The sequence below is a fragment of the Patiria miniata genome, unplaced genomic scaffold (genome assembly GCF_015706575.1).
Source record: "Patiria miniata isolate m_02_andy unplaced genomic scaffold, ASM1570657v1 HiC_scaffold_8, whole genome shotgun sequence".
NCBI lineage: Eukaryota > Metazoa > Echinodermata > Asteroidea > Valvatida > Asterinidae > Patiria > Patiria miniata.
The window spans coordinates 6,821,437-6,838,512 of NW_024037075.1; the positions used below are offsets into that span (position 1 = coordinate 6,821,437).

Below are 17,076 nucleotides of genomic sequence, written 5' to 3' on the forward strand. Positions count from 1 at the left end.
ACGATCGAGTTATCTCAACGGTCGAGTTGTCTCAACGGTCGAGTTGTCTCAACGGTCGATTTGTCCCGAGTCGAGTTGTCTCAACGGTCGACTTGTCTAACATTCCTTAAGTCACAAAGTGACACCAACACAAACGATCTGAAACCTGCTTATTCAGATTCAGGGGCCATATCCTCAGAATTTGAGATCACAACTCTGACACTCTGTCAACTCTTGAGGGCAGCAAACATCCCGCTTACCGTGTGCAGTTCTGGGTAGGGGTTGCCCAGCTCACACTTAATCACTGTGTCGTTGTTCTCCAGAGGCTTGCATCCGTAGCGAATACGCTGCAGAGAGAAAGCAAATCAAACAGGTAATGTACACAGCTACTTTAAAGAGGTTGTGGAATGCTCGAAGACATTTCCGTCATTTTTCGGGTATATGTAGCCTAAGGTGTGATGAAATAAAAACGATTATTGTTTCTGTCATAAAATGAGTACAAAAGGTACTTTTGAGAGCTGTTTTTCAAGTCCTGTCATGCCTGTTTCGACCCGAACGTGCAATTTGTGTAAAAGTCGTCGTTGCGGGCAGCAAACAAAACACAGTAAATCGTGACGTAATAAACAGGACTCCCGATGCAGAGTAGCATAAACGAGTCCTGTTTATTACGTCACGATTTACTGTGTTTTGTTTGCTGCCCGCAACAACGACTTTTCACAAATTGCACGTTCGGGTCGAAACAGGACCTGAAAAATAGCTCTCAAAAGTACCCTTTGTGCTCATTTCATGACAGAAACAATAGTCGTTTTTATTTCATCACACCTTAGGCTACATATATCCGAAAAATGACGGAAATGTCTTCGAGCATTCCACAACCTCTTTAATATTCGCACTTCCCACTATATGCGTGCGAACCAGTACGCACACGCGGTGTGTGTGTCCCATCCACGGGGCTCTCGAAAGTGGTCAAAAAGTGCCCTCTGTCGTTCGCCTCAGATTGCATCACAGAGCATCTAGAATCCAAAATTTTCTGGAGCCCTTAAGCGGGCCCTGGACCCCACGCCGTGAAGGCTTTGCACTCCACGCTCACATTAGTCCCCGGGCCAAATTGCCCCTACGCTATAATTTCACCCTGGCTAGAAAACTGCCCACATGTCAATTTTCATGTGATCAAATTTGTATTTAATCGGTAGATCCCTTCTGATGCATGCACCTAGATTTAAGGCATTGATGAAATAAGTAAATGAATGAATGAAATAAACTGATGATATAGTGTGATGAAGCAGTTATAAATGTGTGGTTCAAAACCGGTGAAGGGCCTGGCCACCAATAATGGCCCAAGCAAAAAGGCCAGGGTTATTTTCGGCCACCAGGCCCCTAACTAGTTTAAAACATCACTTTCATAATTGCACCATAACACAATTATCCCCATTCATAAATACCATCACTGTCCCAATCCATAAAAAGTTGAAAGGCTGACAAACTTCCAATGATCATAAAATGCTACTATTTTACTTCATGTTCATATCACTGGTTCTCAGACACCCAGTTGTAACCAGTGCGCGCGGCGCATACTGCGGCACATCATACGGAACACAGTGTTTCGTTTTAACCATCGGCATTTAAACACTGAGGGGGGTTAAACGGCAGTTTAAGACCACACACTTGACGGGCTCTGGACCAATAGGAATAGGTAAACTGCCTCAGGTATTTATGAATGTTGATTTATCAACACTTCTTGTTTTACCCACAAGGGAATGACTTACCTGGGAGGCTGAGTCCTCTATCTTATTGAAGCTGAGTATGTCAGGGAAGATGATGATTAGCTTGGCATCATACGCCGGCTCTTCTCTGTTCGTCAGCACCACGTCCAGTTTGAGATCCTTGTGCTCACCCACGCGCAGTATAGGGGGCATCCTACACGACAGAAACAGGCAAATTGATTCAATGGAACCCATTCACAATAGACGCCGCCCGCTGCGCATGTGAGCCCCTCCAATGCCACAATGTAATTTGCCAAGTTGCAATCTTTTGTGAGCTTCAAGACAGCATGGCACAGTGCTCGAAACAACTCTGCCCATGCATAAAAGTGGCACAAAATCGATTTTGGTGTATCGCACTAAATTGATTATATCTCTGAATTGACCAAAGCAAATAAGATCAAACAAACACTATTGGAAAGCCCAGTCTTTGTTCTTTAATATTATGCCAAGTAAGAATGACTTATATTGAAATTTCATATTTAACCAATTTTGTTTCTGATTGTACCATTTTTTTTGAGATAGGCTGTATACACCCGTGCATGCATGCCTGACCTTTGTGCACGCACGTCGGGCATTCATCATCACTGTGATTGGTCAAAACCATGATGGGGCGGGGCTTAATGAATCAGTCTATTAGTCATCATCTCTCCAATGCAAAGAGGAAGGCTCCAATACGTTGCTGCCACATGCCTGATGCTGGTGCAAAGACCATACCAGTTTATGCACATTCGGAATAAACTTAATTGGGCATACAAATGTGTCCCTCCCACGGAGTTCCTATGAGCGGTCAGCGAGCACATGTACTGTCCATATCATGTGACATTTAGGCTGACAACCGGTATTTTTTTTTGAGTACATACTTTGTGCCACTAGCAAGTATCACGGTCACAGTTCCCACATTCTGGAAAGTTAGGATTAAAGGCCAGTTCATACTCTGTGCCAAAGCCGATCACGAGGTCAAACTTTTGATGTCATGTCACGTGTTCATTGTTCGAATTTGCAAAAGTTGAACACATTTCAACTCTGGTGAATTTCGTAACGAATGTTTCATGACGTCAAATTCACCTCACATTCACATTCAAATGAAGTATGAACCGGCATTAAGGATCAAATTTCCCATCTACATGTAAGTTTCTCTCTCCACAAAGAGACTGAGCCGCTAATCCAGTGTTGTAGTCAAGGACTCAAGGTACTTGTGATTGATCACAAGTCATAACAAGTCAACCACAAGGCATCCAATCCCAATTCAACACACAAGCCATTCAAATGAGCTGTAACAAAGGTTTTCTTTGTTATTGATCATCCCCGTTACTTGTAAAAGGACTGAGTTGTGGGACTTACGACTGAGTTTGAAATTATTCATCCTCGTGACTTGAGACTGGACTTGTGATTAACTTGTGACCGAACTTGTGATATACTTGCGATCCATCACAAGAACCTCCACTACAACATTGCTTACCCATCGAGTCTCAAAGAGGCGTCCAAGTCCAAATCAGTGATGCATTTGCCGTCGTCTTGGGCACAGGCCTTGGTGAAATCAAGCTGGGTGGAGAAAAGAAAGAATGTAATTCAGACCAGAATCTCTTCGTGAGGACTGGGCTTGATTTCACAAAGCTGGCCAGCAGAAAGTATTGCTCAACATGTAGCAAATGTATAAGCGAAACAAAAATCAGCTGCGAACCACTTTCAAGCAATCTACAGGGTGTAGAAAAAAAAAAAGGTAATCCAAAAACAATAGGCTCACATGTACAAGTTAGGAAATTATACAATGTCAAAGAGGTTCCATCTGAAAGGGTAGTTCATTAGCTTTCAATTGATACCTTAACTGCACCTCTTCAGTCACTGATGACTTCACACAGGCCAAAAACCCCTCTTTTTATGCACCAACATCTCCAACATACCTCTTTTAACGCACTGTCCACAGTGACAGCGCATTCATCTGACAGCTTAACTCACCACTAATTCAGTAAACTTTGAAACAGAGGTTTTTGCGCCTTTGTTTTGAAATCAATGGTGCTCAGTCATCCATGACTGACGAGATGCAAATAAGATATCAATGAAAAGCTAATGAACTACCCTTTAAGATGTAGCCGCTTTCACAGTGCTCAAGTTCGTAACCTTTACATATTAACCCATTATTATTGGATTACCTATGTTTTGATACACCCTGTACATTGCATGTCATTTTGGCTGGTATCCTGCTTATGCTAAGCAAGTATTTTCACCGCTTAGCATATTTCTGTGCTTACCGGTGCCATGAAACAGGCCCATGGATTATAGAATGTGCAAGAAATCTACTGGGTGTAAGGTTAGTTTTATGACTGATATATGATGGTAAACACATTTTAATGGTTAGCCAGAATGATGCCTGTACATGTATTTACTGTTGTCCATACATTTAAAGATATAGTCCATCATTTGTAATTTGTGCATTTTGTCCGTTTGAAGCAACAAAAGTGTTCAAAACCTAACGAAGGATACTCAACAACTAACCTGATGAAGTTTCAGCGAAAAGCTTCAGCTGTATATTCTGAGAAAAACAGCATTCTAGGATCTCAGTTTCAAATCAAAAGTTACTGAATCATGTTTTGAATTGTTTTGAATTGCAGCTATACGCGACGTCGAGCACTGATCCGACGAATTATAGCAACTGCGCGCATGTGTGCGTCGTGCCAATGCTTGCGCGCGCTTCGCCGAATAACAAAACGAACTACTAATTTAAATTTACCTACGGTGCGTCTTAAGACGCACCGTTGGAAAGGCCTTCTTTCGCTGATTACTTCAAAATGACAGCTTCACAGAGAGAATAATTTCACAGGGAGTTTAGTTCCCTTACTATCGGATGTTACTTTTCGGATGGCTGCAAATGATGGACTATAGCTTTAAGAACAAATGTGGTAGGGTTTGAGTACATATTAGGCAATTGTTTTTATATGACGCTTTCATCACTGCTGTAAAGTAGATAGGGTGTATGTGTATAGTATGTGTGTGTTCACGAGTTTTTCACGAGTTGCTGGACTGCGAAGCGGACGACAGGCAACGAAGCCGCCTCCTATAGACCTTTATCATGCTTCCACCATTTTACTCATGTCCCCTGTATCCAATAACAGTACTGAATGATAACGTTTTGTGCAAAAAGGAACCAGACTATTTTTCCTTCCAGCCTCGCTTTGGTTACATTGATCTGAATGGGAAAAAAATCAAATGGCTGCAACATGATAATGGTCTATAGCGGGCGAGGCGAAGCCTCGAATTATATAAACACTGTAGTTATGTCAACCAAGGAATAATGTTTTATTAGTAACCGTTTCTTTGTGTTATGCCCAAACTACTGCGCCGTCCCAACTATAGTTGGGACGATCCAATCTTTATCATATAGTTTGGACATAACATTTGCATGGAAAGAACTTGAGTTATGTAATATTATTTGTTAGGTAACCAGTTGGTCAAACCTGCTGCAACCAACGTTGTCTCATACATGTACATGATGCATCCTTAAGTTTCGTTCTTACATCGTGAGTGCCACTTAATTCAGACAGGTGTTTGAGAGTGATAACGAACCAAAATGTATTTGGAATAACTCAATGGTTTCAAACAGGCAAATTTTAGGTACTAGCGTTTCCAATGCTGGTTCCTACTGCGCGATGTGGCGCAGAACACAGCGGTGTAGGAATTAAGTGTTTAAAACCAGCCGCTTTTTATCAGCGGTTTTAAACCACTCATGTGACAAGCTCTCGACCAATACGAATGGATAAACTGTCTTACATATTTATGAAAAAAGAAGAAGATAATAGTGAGGTGCAGCAGTACATGCAGTTTAAAACCGGGTAGGGGCCTGGCCGCTGATAATGGCCCGAGCCAAAGGTAATGATCTCCTGCACTGTTTAACACCTGTCTTCAATTAAAACGTCGCTGACCGGTGTTTAAGCAGCGGCTTCAGACCGACCACGTGACAGGCTCATGGCCAAAAGGAATGGGTAAACTCCCTCAGGTTTTTGTGATTGTATGATCAAACTTACAACTGTACATGTACAAATTACTACATAAATGCATCTTGGTCTTTGTTATTATAAGTTCAGCTTTCAATCTCAAAGTAACATCACTTTTTTTCCCGAACGGGCACCCTGTTAAAATGAAGAATGAATTAATAGTATAGGATTGTTACAATATACACACATGTTCATGATGTAATAAACTTTATGAAATGGATCAGGTCTACACTACTGACTACATAAGCACTAACTTCTGTATTCAACTGACATCTAATGATACATTTTTCAGAACTGAAGCTCCTTTGAGTCAAGTACAGTTAGTAACATGTACAGTGTATTATGTGTTAAGTATTATAGTGTGAATTACAAGTAGTACATGAAGGACAGTTAGACTATTAAGTGTGCAGATTTAAGTGCAGTGCTGAAGTTTGTACTGAATATCACAGCAACACACGCATAGTTTTATCATGTTCCTCAAAACAGGCCCTTTTAAAGTAGCATGGGTGTTAAAAAATGTGATGCTTTTCTGTTTGACAAGTTTCATCCCCCCACCCGGCCTTCCGGACATAAACTTGGGTATGGCAATCAAAAATTATTTTGTCGATATTTTTACCATCAGAGAAAGATTTTCTCATTTTTGTTATCTCAAAAAATTACCAAATCACAAAATAAGACCAAAATTTGGATTTGCTTATATGTTCATCATTTTTTTCTTCGGATTTAGCATTTTGTCCTGCTCCCATATTTGTAAGTCCCTTAATCATTTAGTCTCTACATCCAGGTACAAATATGTGTTGTTATCGCAATGGTGCAGTGTGTTATTGAGTGACTGCTACAGAGGCATATGGTGATCACCTGGAACTGGCTGGCTGAAGATCCTTGCTGTCAGGGGCAGGTAAAGCACAGTGCAGGGAAAGGTTAGGGCTCACAACATCAACAACAACAACAACAACAACAAAAGTGAGGACACATTGACTTTGACAAACACAAACAGAAAAACACCCTGCCAAGTATGAGCCAAATCTCATGACTTTTCAATGATTTGTATACTGTGCTCAAATTTGTATCCTTGTGGAGACACGCACACAATAGGGAACAAAACATTGTAAAGGTCTCCACAAGGCAATTTCTATAGATGAATAGGTCTCCACAAGGTTTTCACGAAATAGATATATGGATTTTACTCAAAAACAAGGAATTTCCAAGGTGGGTTGATCTGTCGCAAATGGAAGAGTTTTAGAAAAGGGATATTACATATAAGTCCGAATTTCAGCCAAGGAAATTAATTCTGGTTAAAATAAGAGCATTTTGAAACTTCACTTTCAAAATTGAAAACTTTACTACACGAGAACAAAGAAATGTCTCCACAAGGATACACATTTGAGAGTGGGTGTAAAGACAGGGCAACAACACCACTCACAAATCAAGTCAATTTAAGTTGACATGGGGAGTCAGGTTGGCATGGTGGTTCTTTCCTCGCCTTCCACCGCTGTGACCCAGGTTCAAATCCTGCCTGGGCCAATATGTGGATTGGGTTTTCAGTCCCTACCTGATTCCATGAGTTTTCCCCAGAATATTCCTCTGGGGTTTTCCTCCCACCTCTAAAACTGTAACTTCTTTTCATTGTCTCCTCTCTACAGGTTTCTTCAGGTTTGCGAGCTACAGTACCTAGGACGCTTTTGAGGAATCCTTGGTTTCATTACCAGAAACAACTAATCATAATAATGCCATTCCATAATTCTCCGAAACCCACATGTTTCTAGGGTTTTGCCTATAATAACATTGTCCACTAATCTTTGGGTTCCAAAATGGACAAGTTCCGGGAAGGGGGGGGGGACCAACTCAAATACCAAGTTTGAGATTGACATGTTGATTTGTTTCTATTTGGTTATAACCATAAGGATCTTTCACATTTGACCTAGAGGGTCAATAATGAATGCACACAAATGAACAAGACAGAAAACATGGCATAACAGGATTCCCCTTCGACTTTGCAGTGGTGCGTAAAAAAGGGTAACAGCACAACTTTGAAAAGTAACAGAAACACACCAAATAAAACCTGCAAAACAAATATACTGCAAAAGCAAACTCAAAACATAATCCAAAGAAAAAGTGCATGCAATTGGTGCTATTAAAACAAGTGTTAGGGCAACAGCTACTTGCACATATGTCCTATAATACCCCACCCAAAATATTAATATAAAAGTACTTCTAAGCACAACAGATAAGCCTAAAAAACTCAAATTTTCCAAATTTTTTTTTGGCCTTAGCTCTTTGAGTTTCCCTGAAAGAAAAGAAATAAATTTACAGCATTCTACAAATTCAATATTCCAGTGGACTATATAGCTGAACCCAGAGGGCTAGTGTCTGTCCTTAGACTGACCGATCCACTGACTGACAAACTCACTGAGTGTAAACAATGTCCTTAACTGCCTACAACCGAACATAAACCACTTGACTTTGCCCTAAGTGCCCTTTAACCCTAACTCCCTAGGCATTTTTGCTAGGATGCAACCTCAATCCTGAAAAATCCTCCAACTGTCTCCGCATAAAAATTGCATACAGCCTCAATCCTCCAAACTCATCCATTATTTCTTGAATGTGGTCCTTGGAGGGGTGACCACTGCCTCAATCCTGCAAAATCCTCTGGCAATCACTGTCAATATGTTGAGGCAGAGCCAGTGACATCCTGGAGCAGTGTGGAGGATTTCAAGTATAATCTAGGCCGAAATTTATGCACGGCTGAGCATAAACAATGCAAGGTTTGCCCCAGGACTTTGACACAGTGCATCCTCCAAAATCAACCACACGTTTTTGCCATATTTTAGCCTCAATCCTGCAAAAACCTCCATTTTGCAAAGAGGATTTTGGAGGATTTGGGAAGTTTAGGGTTAACCTATTAGTCCCTGTACCGCCCCAAAGCACCCTTCTCATACATCGCCCCATACCGCCCCCTATAGTTTTACAGATTCTTCAAAGAGGAAATACAGTGTAGTACAATGTAATACAAATGTAATTCAAGTGCTACTGGGCTAAAACCTAAAGGCATAAACCAGAAGCTACTCTTGAGACAAGCTCAACTAGGCAAGCAAGTCTTGCTTTGTGATTCTTAACAAAAATGGAGCACTTAAAGTTTTTATGTAAATTCAAATTTGTCTATTTAAGAGAGGAACCTGTTCCATCTATGCTAGAACTTGTTTCTTTCATTCTTTGTGGCTTCCACCTCGAGTGGCCTTGGAATAGTATGCAAATTCCACAACAACATCAACAACAACAACAAAAATAAATACTTGACAATTCCGGTCTTACCTGAGCTACATATGATGGATCATGCAGGCTGTTTAGGATGGGTAGCTCATTGATGTCAGGGAGGTCGTCGCCGGGGGCAGGGGTCTCCACCTCCACCTCTTTCAGCTGGTAGGTCAGTTTGAACGGGATCTTGCGGAAGATGTCCTTGAATCCCGGCTGTGGATGGGAACAAGAAACTTTCATTAATTTCTGTTTCATTTCTTTCTGGAAGCAATTCAAGGGGAAAGGACTGCAAGGAAAAGTGTAGGGAAACAGAAATGAAAGAAATAAAACCAAAAAGATGAGATTTACTGATTTAGGATGAAAGAATTAATAGTTCTCTTGAAAGATGCATTCACCGTTGCATTTTTCGGTTAAAAAAAAAAAAAGATTCCTTTTCTTAACTGCTATTTTTCAAGCAATACAAAAGTTATTCAATTGAAATGAGACCAATTTATGGCCTTACTGAGGTCACCTCAAACTCCACCCTGACTGGTATTTTTGAGAGTTTCAAGGGGATTGAAGTGTCATCTGCAACATCAGCCGACATTTGAAGAAAAAAAAGTAGGAGAAAAAAAACTTTGGGGGCAAGCTCCATACCAGAAACCGGAGACTTTTTTTTGGCCTTAACAAAACTCACCCCGAGAATAAACTAGAATTTTGCCGAGCTTTTTTTACGTGTAGAGAGTGCAAGAAAGTTTATAAACAAGACTAGGCATGAATAGTAAGGCTGGTGCCAGACTGATTAGGTGTAAGGAGTCTAGGTAGTCATCCGAGTCACATTTTTGGGCCAAGATGAGGCTGAACCAGTTGGCGCCAGAGGCCGTGATAACACGCACTGGCTGTTTTTGTGCACAGGCATGAATGACGGGTTAAACATCAAGCGTGCCTCGACTCGCCTCCGGGTGATGTCAAAACACGCTCATCCCTTGTGTATTTTGTATACACACACAAAGTCTGTAAAGTCTGTGGAGGTGCACCGTGTGTTGATCTTGAATTGGTCACTGTGCACGGCCTATTGTTCTACAATTTACGCTCCGTTGCACACCCCGGGGTGTATCGGCAAGAAATATCGTACAAATAGTGTTGAAATGACTCTTGTGAATCAGTATTTGTGGCGTTTGGCTGTATATCAGAAGTCGGCTGCCATATTTTACCTTTTTTTTTGAAAATCAAAATTTTCAGTGAAATTAATCCCGTCCTGAACTGGTTAAGCAAGGCTAATTCACCTGTGACAGTGCGTGGGGGGGGGGGGGGGGGGGGGGGGGGGGGGGGGGGGAGTCACTCAGGCGGGGAGTCACTCGGTCAGTCAGTCAGATAGGCACAGTGAGGACTGTGGTCTAGCCGGCCCTCTCAGACCAGCAAAAAAGACAGCTTTACGGAATCCTAGATCGTCAAAACTCACCCTGAGTACAGCATAGTATTTGGGTGAGCGTTTGGGTGCCTCTTCACTCTGTGGTCTGAGAGTCATGGACTTGTCCCGGATGGCGTAGGAGTTGGACCCTTCAAAGATGATACGGGAGGTCAGGCCCAAGGCCCGTCTCACCTCCTCAGCTTCAATGGAATACTCCACCTCTGTAGAAATAGACAGCAACCATGTAAATAAGTTAAGTAAATCCTTCCTATTGTTTGATCAGTCACAGACAGTCAAACATTTCTTCCACTTACCCCTGGCAGGCCTTTTTATACAGACTAGTAAAAAACAGATCACATTCGTGTCAACATTGTGACTAGTCATATTCCAACAACAGACAAAAGAGGTAACTGGTTGTTACAGTTGGCATATCAATCACCTCCAGTCAAAGAACGGCTATATCAAGCTAGGCAGGGAATTCGTAACTGTTAAAGACAGTCACTTGACTGATTTTGACTGCTGTGATGGCGTTGCTGAATTGGCTTCCTAGAGAAGGAGGGTTCACCTTAAAGTTGCATCACCAATGCTTTTCAGTAAATTCAACTTGTTTTCTTGTGAATAGAATTTCAACTTGTATGTTTTATTCAGACCCATTCACCTTTTGAAATGTTTTGGAGCATCTGCCACCCTATGAACCCCCCCCCCCCCCCAAAAAAAACCTGGCTCCCACTCTGTACCCTAATGATACTGATTGTGAGGCGGGAACCAGCCTACCCAACACAAACAAAATTATTGTCGGAACGCATGTAATTCGAAATTTGAAAAGTAGTCATTCAATAACTAAACATGGGCGGATTTTTAATCAAATTAACATCTCAGTTTGTGTGTACTTACTTATTGGAGCATCAAAGTTGTATGAGTTGCATGTGTACTGCATTCGAGCTTGGACATAAAAACTGAAATAGAAAAGAAAATAATTTGATAATTTATGTAGCTAATACACTCTCCAAGCTGAGTGTACATTATAAATTTAAATGGGCCTAAAGTGTAAACATTCAAATATCACTGAAATCAATGCATTACAAAACCAATCACAAGTCAATCACAAGTCAAACACAAGTCAATCACAAGTCAATCACAGGTCATCACAAGTCAATCACAAGTCAATCACAAGTCATCACAAGTCAATCACAAGTCAATCACAGGTCATCACAAGTCAATCACAAGTCAATCACAAGTCAATCACAAGTCATCACAAGTCAATCACAAGTCATCACAAGTCAATCACAAGTCATCACAAGTCAATCACAATCACGTGGGAAAAAGCTATTGGAATATCCTTTGGTTCTACATCTAGGTACTGCAACAGTATATGGATGAGAACAGGCAGAACGCCGAGTTTCTCTCTCAAACACTCTGATTGTGACCAGAATTGTGAAAATGATTTGTGACTGACTTGTGACTGACTCAGCTTTGTTATAGATTCCTCACCGAAACGTTGGTTTGCCGTTGTACACAGCGTTTGTGGCGTTGGCATCTATCTCCGACGTCTCCAGGAGAAGTTCTGCTGTGACGTTAACAATGGGCCGGGCTCTGTAAACACAACGATGTACATCAACGTAGTACAATTATATTTGCTATATCATGTCTTTGATACTACTGATTGTGGGGCAGAAACCGGCCGATCCTGCGGGACGGAATTTTTGTCTGGCAGCCAATAATTCAAAATTGTAAAATAGAAATTCAATAACTAAACCTTGGCCGCTTTTTTTTTGGGGGGGGGGGGTGATGTTTCATTCAAAAATGTCAAACTTTTGTATTGCTAGAAAAATAACAATTAAAACAAGCATTTTTTTCTTTTTTCGAGATGAAACTTGAAAATAGCAGGGGAATCAACTTTAAAGGTAGAGTGGACCATTTGCAGCTATCCAAAAAGTATCCCACCAAATTATTGTTAAAAAGCTGACTTGGTTTCAAGATAAATATAATACTAAACTCCCTGTGAAATTGTTCTTTCTGGCAAGCTGTCATTTTGAAGAAAAAATTAAAAGAGGGTCATTTCCAAAGATGTGTCAAGTGACACATTTTTGGAAATTTCCGTTTGTAGTTGGTTTGTAATGAATGGGTGCAAGTGTTGACATGAAACACTCGCGCGCGGCTTATATGATCTGTCAGTTCAGTGTGTGACATCCATTGATCTCCATTATGTAATGGAGATCAATCGTGATATCACATAGCTACAATCAGTTGAATGAGAACATGCCCCGAATGCTGATTTTGAGATTATGTCACGAGAGGATGCAATTCAAAATATGGACATGCAAGTTTTGAACTGAAATTGAGATCCAGAATATTGTGTTTTCTCAAAATATACAGCATTCACTGAGCTAAAACTTTATCAAGTTAGTTGTTAAAGGTAGCGTCCATCATTTGTAATTTGTGCATTATGTTCGTTTGAAGCAACAAAAGTGCTCAAAATCTAAAGGGTGCTGAACAACTAACCTGATGAAGTTTCAGCTTAGTGAGTGCTGTATATTCCGAGAAAACAATATTCTAGGATCTCGATTTCAAATCGAAAAGTTGCGGAGTCATGTTTTGAATTGGGCCTGAATTCAGTGTCCGAGACACTTTCTCACTGAGCTGATTGTAGCTATGCGATGTCGCGCACTGATCCGACGAATTATAGCAACCACTATATTCTGAGAATTATAGCAACTGCGCGCACATGTATGTTGTGTCAACGTTTGCGCCCGCTTCGCAAATTAAAAACTAATTACTAACGGAAATGGCCTTCCCTCATTGATTTTTTCAATATGACAGCTTGCCAGAAAGAATAATTCACAGGGAGTTCAGTCCCATTACTATCTTTAAACCAAGTATGCTTTTCAACAATAATTATGTCAGTTACTTTTTGGATAGCTGCAAATGATGAACTATAGCTTTAAGCATTCGTCTGTAGATTTTGAGCACTTGAAAAAAATGCACAAATGGTCGATCCTACATTTAAATCACATATCGAGGATATGCTCTAACTTATTATGAACCAACCTGAAAGTAACCACAGTGTTAGCTTCAAAGGCGCCCACAGTAAGATCAGGGTAGTCGTTACCATCCAAGTCAATTCCCCCAGACAGGGAATAACCAAACGCTCCCCCGATTTCCCTGGTATTCGGCAGGTCGGCGGGCAGATCGGACGGAGAGATCTTCTGTGACGCTGGCTGCACGACGCCGTCGGGGCCGCCTAGGTAAATGTAGACAGTGCCCTCACCGTCGTTCTCATAGGGGGCGCCGATGGCGATATCTGGTATGGGTTAAGGGAAATCTTGTGTTGGTTCGGTTGGCACTGGAACCAAGGTAACATGGGTAAGCACAGGACTACTTGATAAATGACAAGAAGCACAATAAAGGGGGCCACTTTGCTACCGTCACGTTAACAGTTTTGCCAATGGTTGTGATTGTTTGTTAAATAATTTCAACACATGAATGGACATGCAGCCTTTTGCTAAGGACAATTTGAGTTGATTATTGATGTTGCTTTTTGACATTTTCCTCAAATTTCCATCAAATAGTGGACGGAAAACTTAGGTAACTTTTTCCGTCCATTTTTGATGGAAATTTGAGGATGATTTTAAAAATTAAAAAAAGAAAGAAAGAAATGATTCAACACATATTACATGTATTATAAGCCTACATGTCACATTTCAAAGACTTTTTTGGGTGGTTTCAGGTACTGTAAAAAAAAAAATTACAACCATTGCAAAAACTGCTAACGTGACAGATGCAAAGTGGTCCCCTATATTGTGTTTCATGTCAAATAGAAAATGGTGGTCTTGGTGCTCAAAGCAGGATTTTTTGCCAATACTTTGGGAGCGCAAGATTATTGCTAACTTTCTTCAGCTTCCACTTGCATACAAAATCAAACAATCGGACAAAATATGACAAACAGAAAATAGAAAAACTAGGTGAAACACAGATATGCAGCAAAGGATTGTCTCCTTGTTGTTCAACTAATTAGAATTTCTTGAGTATTTAAATAAATTATTCACTGCCTTATATGTACCAGGGGACTTCAAGAAATACAATTTGTTTGGTCTCATTCTTCTTTACAGACAGAAAAACCCAAACAATTCCACAGTGATTACTTGCAGTATTCGTTGCTACATGTATGTATATCAGATTTTATCCGTCCAACCGACCCCGGAAAGCTTAGTGGTCGAGTGGTAAGACATCTGCACTAGTAATCAGGAGGTCGTGGGTTCAAGTCCCATCCAGGTACACAAGTGAAGTTTCCTTCTCAGCCGTCAGTGCACAGTGCTTATACAATTACGTTGGTGATAAGCGACAAAACCGATAGTCAACTTTATCTCCCGATGCAAAATTCCAATCAGAAGTGAGAATCTTCATGTGACTCACCCTCGTAACCATCCAGATTGAGATCTCCTAGGTTAGTGATGGCGATGCCAAACATGGAATCCCTGGGGCCCGTCAGACGAATGGGTTCTATGGATGAAAAGGAACCCTGCGAGGAAAAAACCCGTAAGACTTACATCAACTTAATGCACTCAGGGTCTGTTTACATTGGGAGTGGTATGGGCTCTATGTACAAGTACCCTCTCAACGGTAAGAAAGGCAGAGTTGGGGAAGACATTCAAGCACATTGCTCACGCAAAGACGCAACGGCTTCGTGCACATTTGGAATAGAATTAGCTGTGCGTAATTCTTTTCGTGCGCGAAACAGTATGTACATGTACGTGTTCTACATAACCCCCGAGGACAGACACACGAAGGGAGAACAACAGATCCTTTCAGTCCTCGGGAGTTGGGTCTTTTGTTGTTAACGGTCCTTTGTAGTAAGTTTGTGTGCTTAGTCTATGGGAGAGTGTTATTATTACAGGGTCAAAGGGAAACACAAAGCATTGTCCTCGAAATTATAGTAAAACAAGAGTGTCTGCACACGTGGTGTGTCCCATCCAATGGGCTCTCGATAGTTGTAAAAAAGCGCCCTCTCTTGTTTGCGCACGGAGCCCATAGGGATTCTGTGCAGGAAACAATGGGTTGGTTTCAATAGGCCCGTTTAAACTTCAAGCATACATCCCACACAGTAGAGCTAGAGGTTAGGAATTCCCCCTAATTTCCCTAATATCTCCCAAAATGCAGCACAATGAATCTGCATTCTGGCCAATCAGTGCATTGGTGGTGGTTACGACATACATGTACTGGGGCTGGCTATGACACACACTTGTTTTACTTTCGCTTTGCATGTGCTATAATCCGTAGCAGCATTATCACTCACGTTCTGGTGTTTGTTCAGGTAGATGTACACGCGTCCCCCGGCCTCAGTGCTTCGGTCATAGTAGATAGGTGCACCAACAATCAGATCGTCAAAACTATGGAGAAGATGACACCGCAGTGAGAAACAGTGGCAAAACACAAGTAGAAATATGAGGTGTGTATAAAAAAAACACCAAAATTCACCTGTGGATGTGTATCAAGTGAATGAATTTACCCAAATGTCGTCTCATTTATAGTCATTACCCATTTGCGATTGCTACCAGTCAAAATAAACACTATATTCTTGGTCTTTTAAGGCATTTATAGGTAACGTCCGTGACTTTGACAGAAATTTTGTGACATTTTTCTGTCCATGTTACATGTGCAATACTCTTAACATAACACCCTGTGACGTCTTAAATATACAGCAGATTGTCTTGGTGTTTACAGGTAAAAATCCTGTAGAGATAAGAATTAAATTGACAATATTTGGGCAAATGCATTTATTGTAATTACATGTATAATATCAAAAGGTCTGCCTCAAATGAGGTCATTTCCTACAGACCAGCCACATGCATCAGCATTTTGAGCGTCAACTTGCATAACGCGCATCGGCTGCGTCGTATTTCGAACACATTTCGAACAACAAGCGGGCATGTTGGGAACATTTTCAACACTGTGCAATGTGTGCTTGATTGCGTAAAATACGCAGTTGCAGTTCTCCTACAGAGATGGCCTCTTTGAGAGAGACCTATATTGACAAAATTTCTGTCCATGTTGCGTATGTAACATGCTGAGCATGTATATCTTGTAAAAGCTGCCTGGAAAGTCTTAAATACTTGGTGAGCGCAATCCTCAACAGGGTGGAAATGTACAACTTTTTTCCTGCTTCACTTCCCACTCCCACGTCACACATGTGTACCCCTTTAGTGTGGAATGACCCTGTTGCGTATGAACCAGCCATAACCCTAACCCACCTCACTCCTCCAAAATCCTCCTGGCGGTTTTGGAGGATTCTAGAGGATTGAGGATGAATGGTGATTGAATCAAATGAGGATTCTGGAGGATTGAGGATGAATGGTGATTGAAGCACATGAGGATTTTGGAGGATTGAGGATGAATGGTGATTGAAGCACAAGAGGATTTTGGAGGATTGAGGATGAATGCATTTTGAGGCAGGACTGTCTGATGATTTTGAAGGATTTGGCATTGGTTTATCCTTCATTTAAACACGAGTGCAAAGTTTTGGGATGAGGAGGATTTTGGAGGATTGAGGATGAATGCATTTTGAGGCAGGACTGTCTGACAATTTTGAAAAATTTAGGCGGAGTTGCAAAATTTTGGAGGATTTTGGAGGATTGAGGATGGTTGTAAGCAACAAGGGCCTAGGGGGTTAGGGTTAAAGGAAACGTGCAGTGGAAATTCAGCT

General features: G+C 41.2%; 1 protein-coding gene across 3 annotated transcripts in view; it reads right to left on the reverse strand.

The window, feature by feature from the left end:
• LOC119719140 (integrin alpha-6-like) overlaps positions 1-17,076 on the reverse strand; it is a 57,189-nt gene that overhangs the window by 24,893 nt on the left and 15,220 nt on the right. For 2 of the 3 annotated variants that reach the window (XM_038188462.1, XM_038188464.1), the window contains exons 7-17: positions 15,670-15,763; positions 14,790-14,895; positions 13,425-13,677; positions 11,868-11,969; positions 11,271-11,332; positions 10,428-10,597; positions 9,044-9,199; positions 6,590-6,616; positions 3,202-3,284; positions 1,746-1,896; positions 240-326 (exon numbers count right to left, since the gene is read on the reverse strand). In XM_038188462.1, the coding sequence (XP_038044390.1) occupies positions 240-326; positions 1,746-1,896; positions 3,202-3,284; positions 6,590-6,616; positions 9,044-9,199; positions 10,428-10,597; positions 11,271-11,332; positions 11,868-11,969; positions 13,425-13,677; positions 14,790-14,895; positions 15,670-15,763 (1,291 nt within the window). The remainder of the gene's footprint in view (positions 1-239; positions 327-1,745; positions 1,897-3,201; positions 3,285-6,589; positions 6,617-9,043; positions 9,200-10,427; positions 10,598-11,270; positions 11,333-11,867; positions 11,970-13,424; positions 13,678-14,789; positions 14,896-15,669; positions 15,764-17,076) is intronic. The other variant, XM_038188463.1, reaches the window with a different exon arrangement.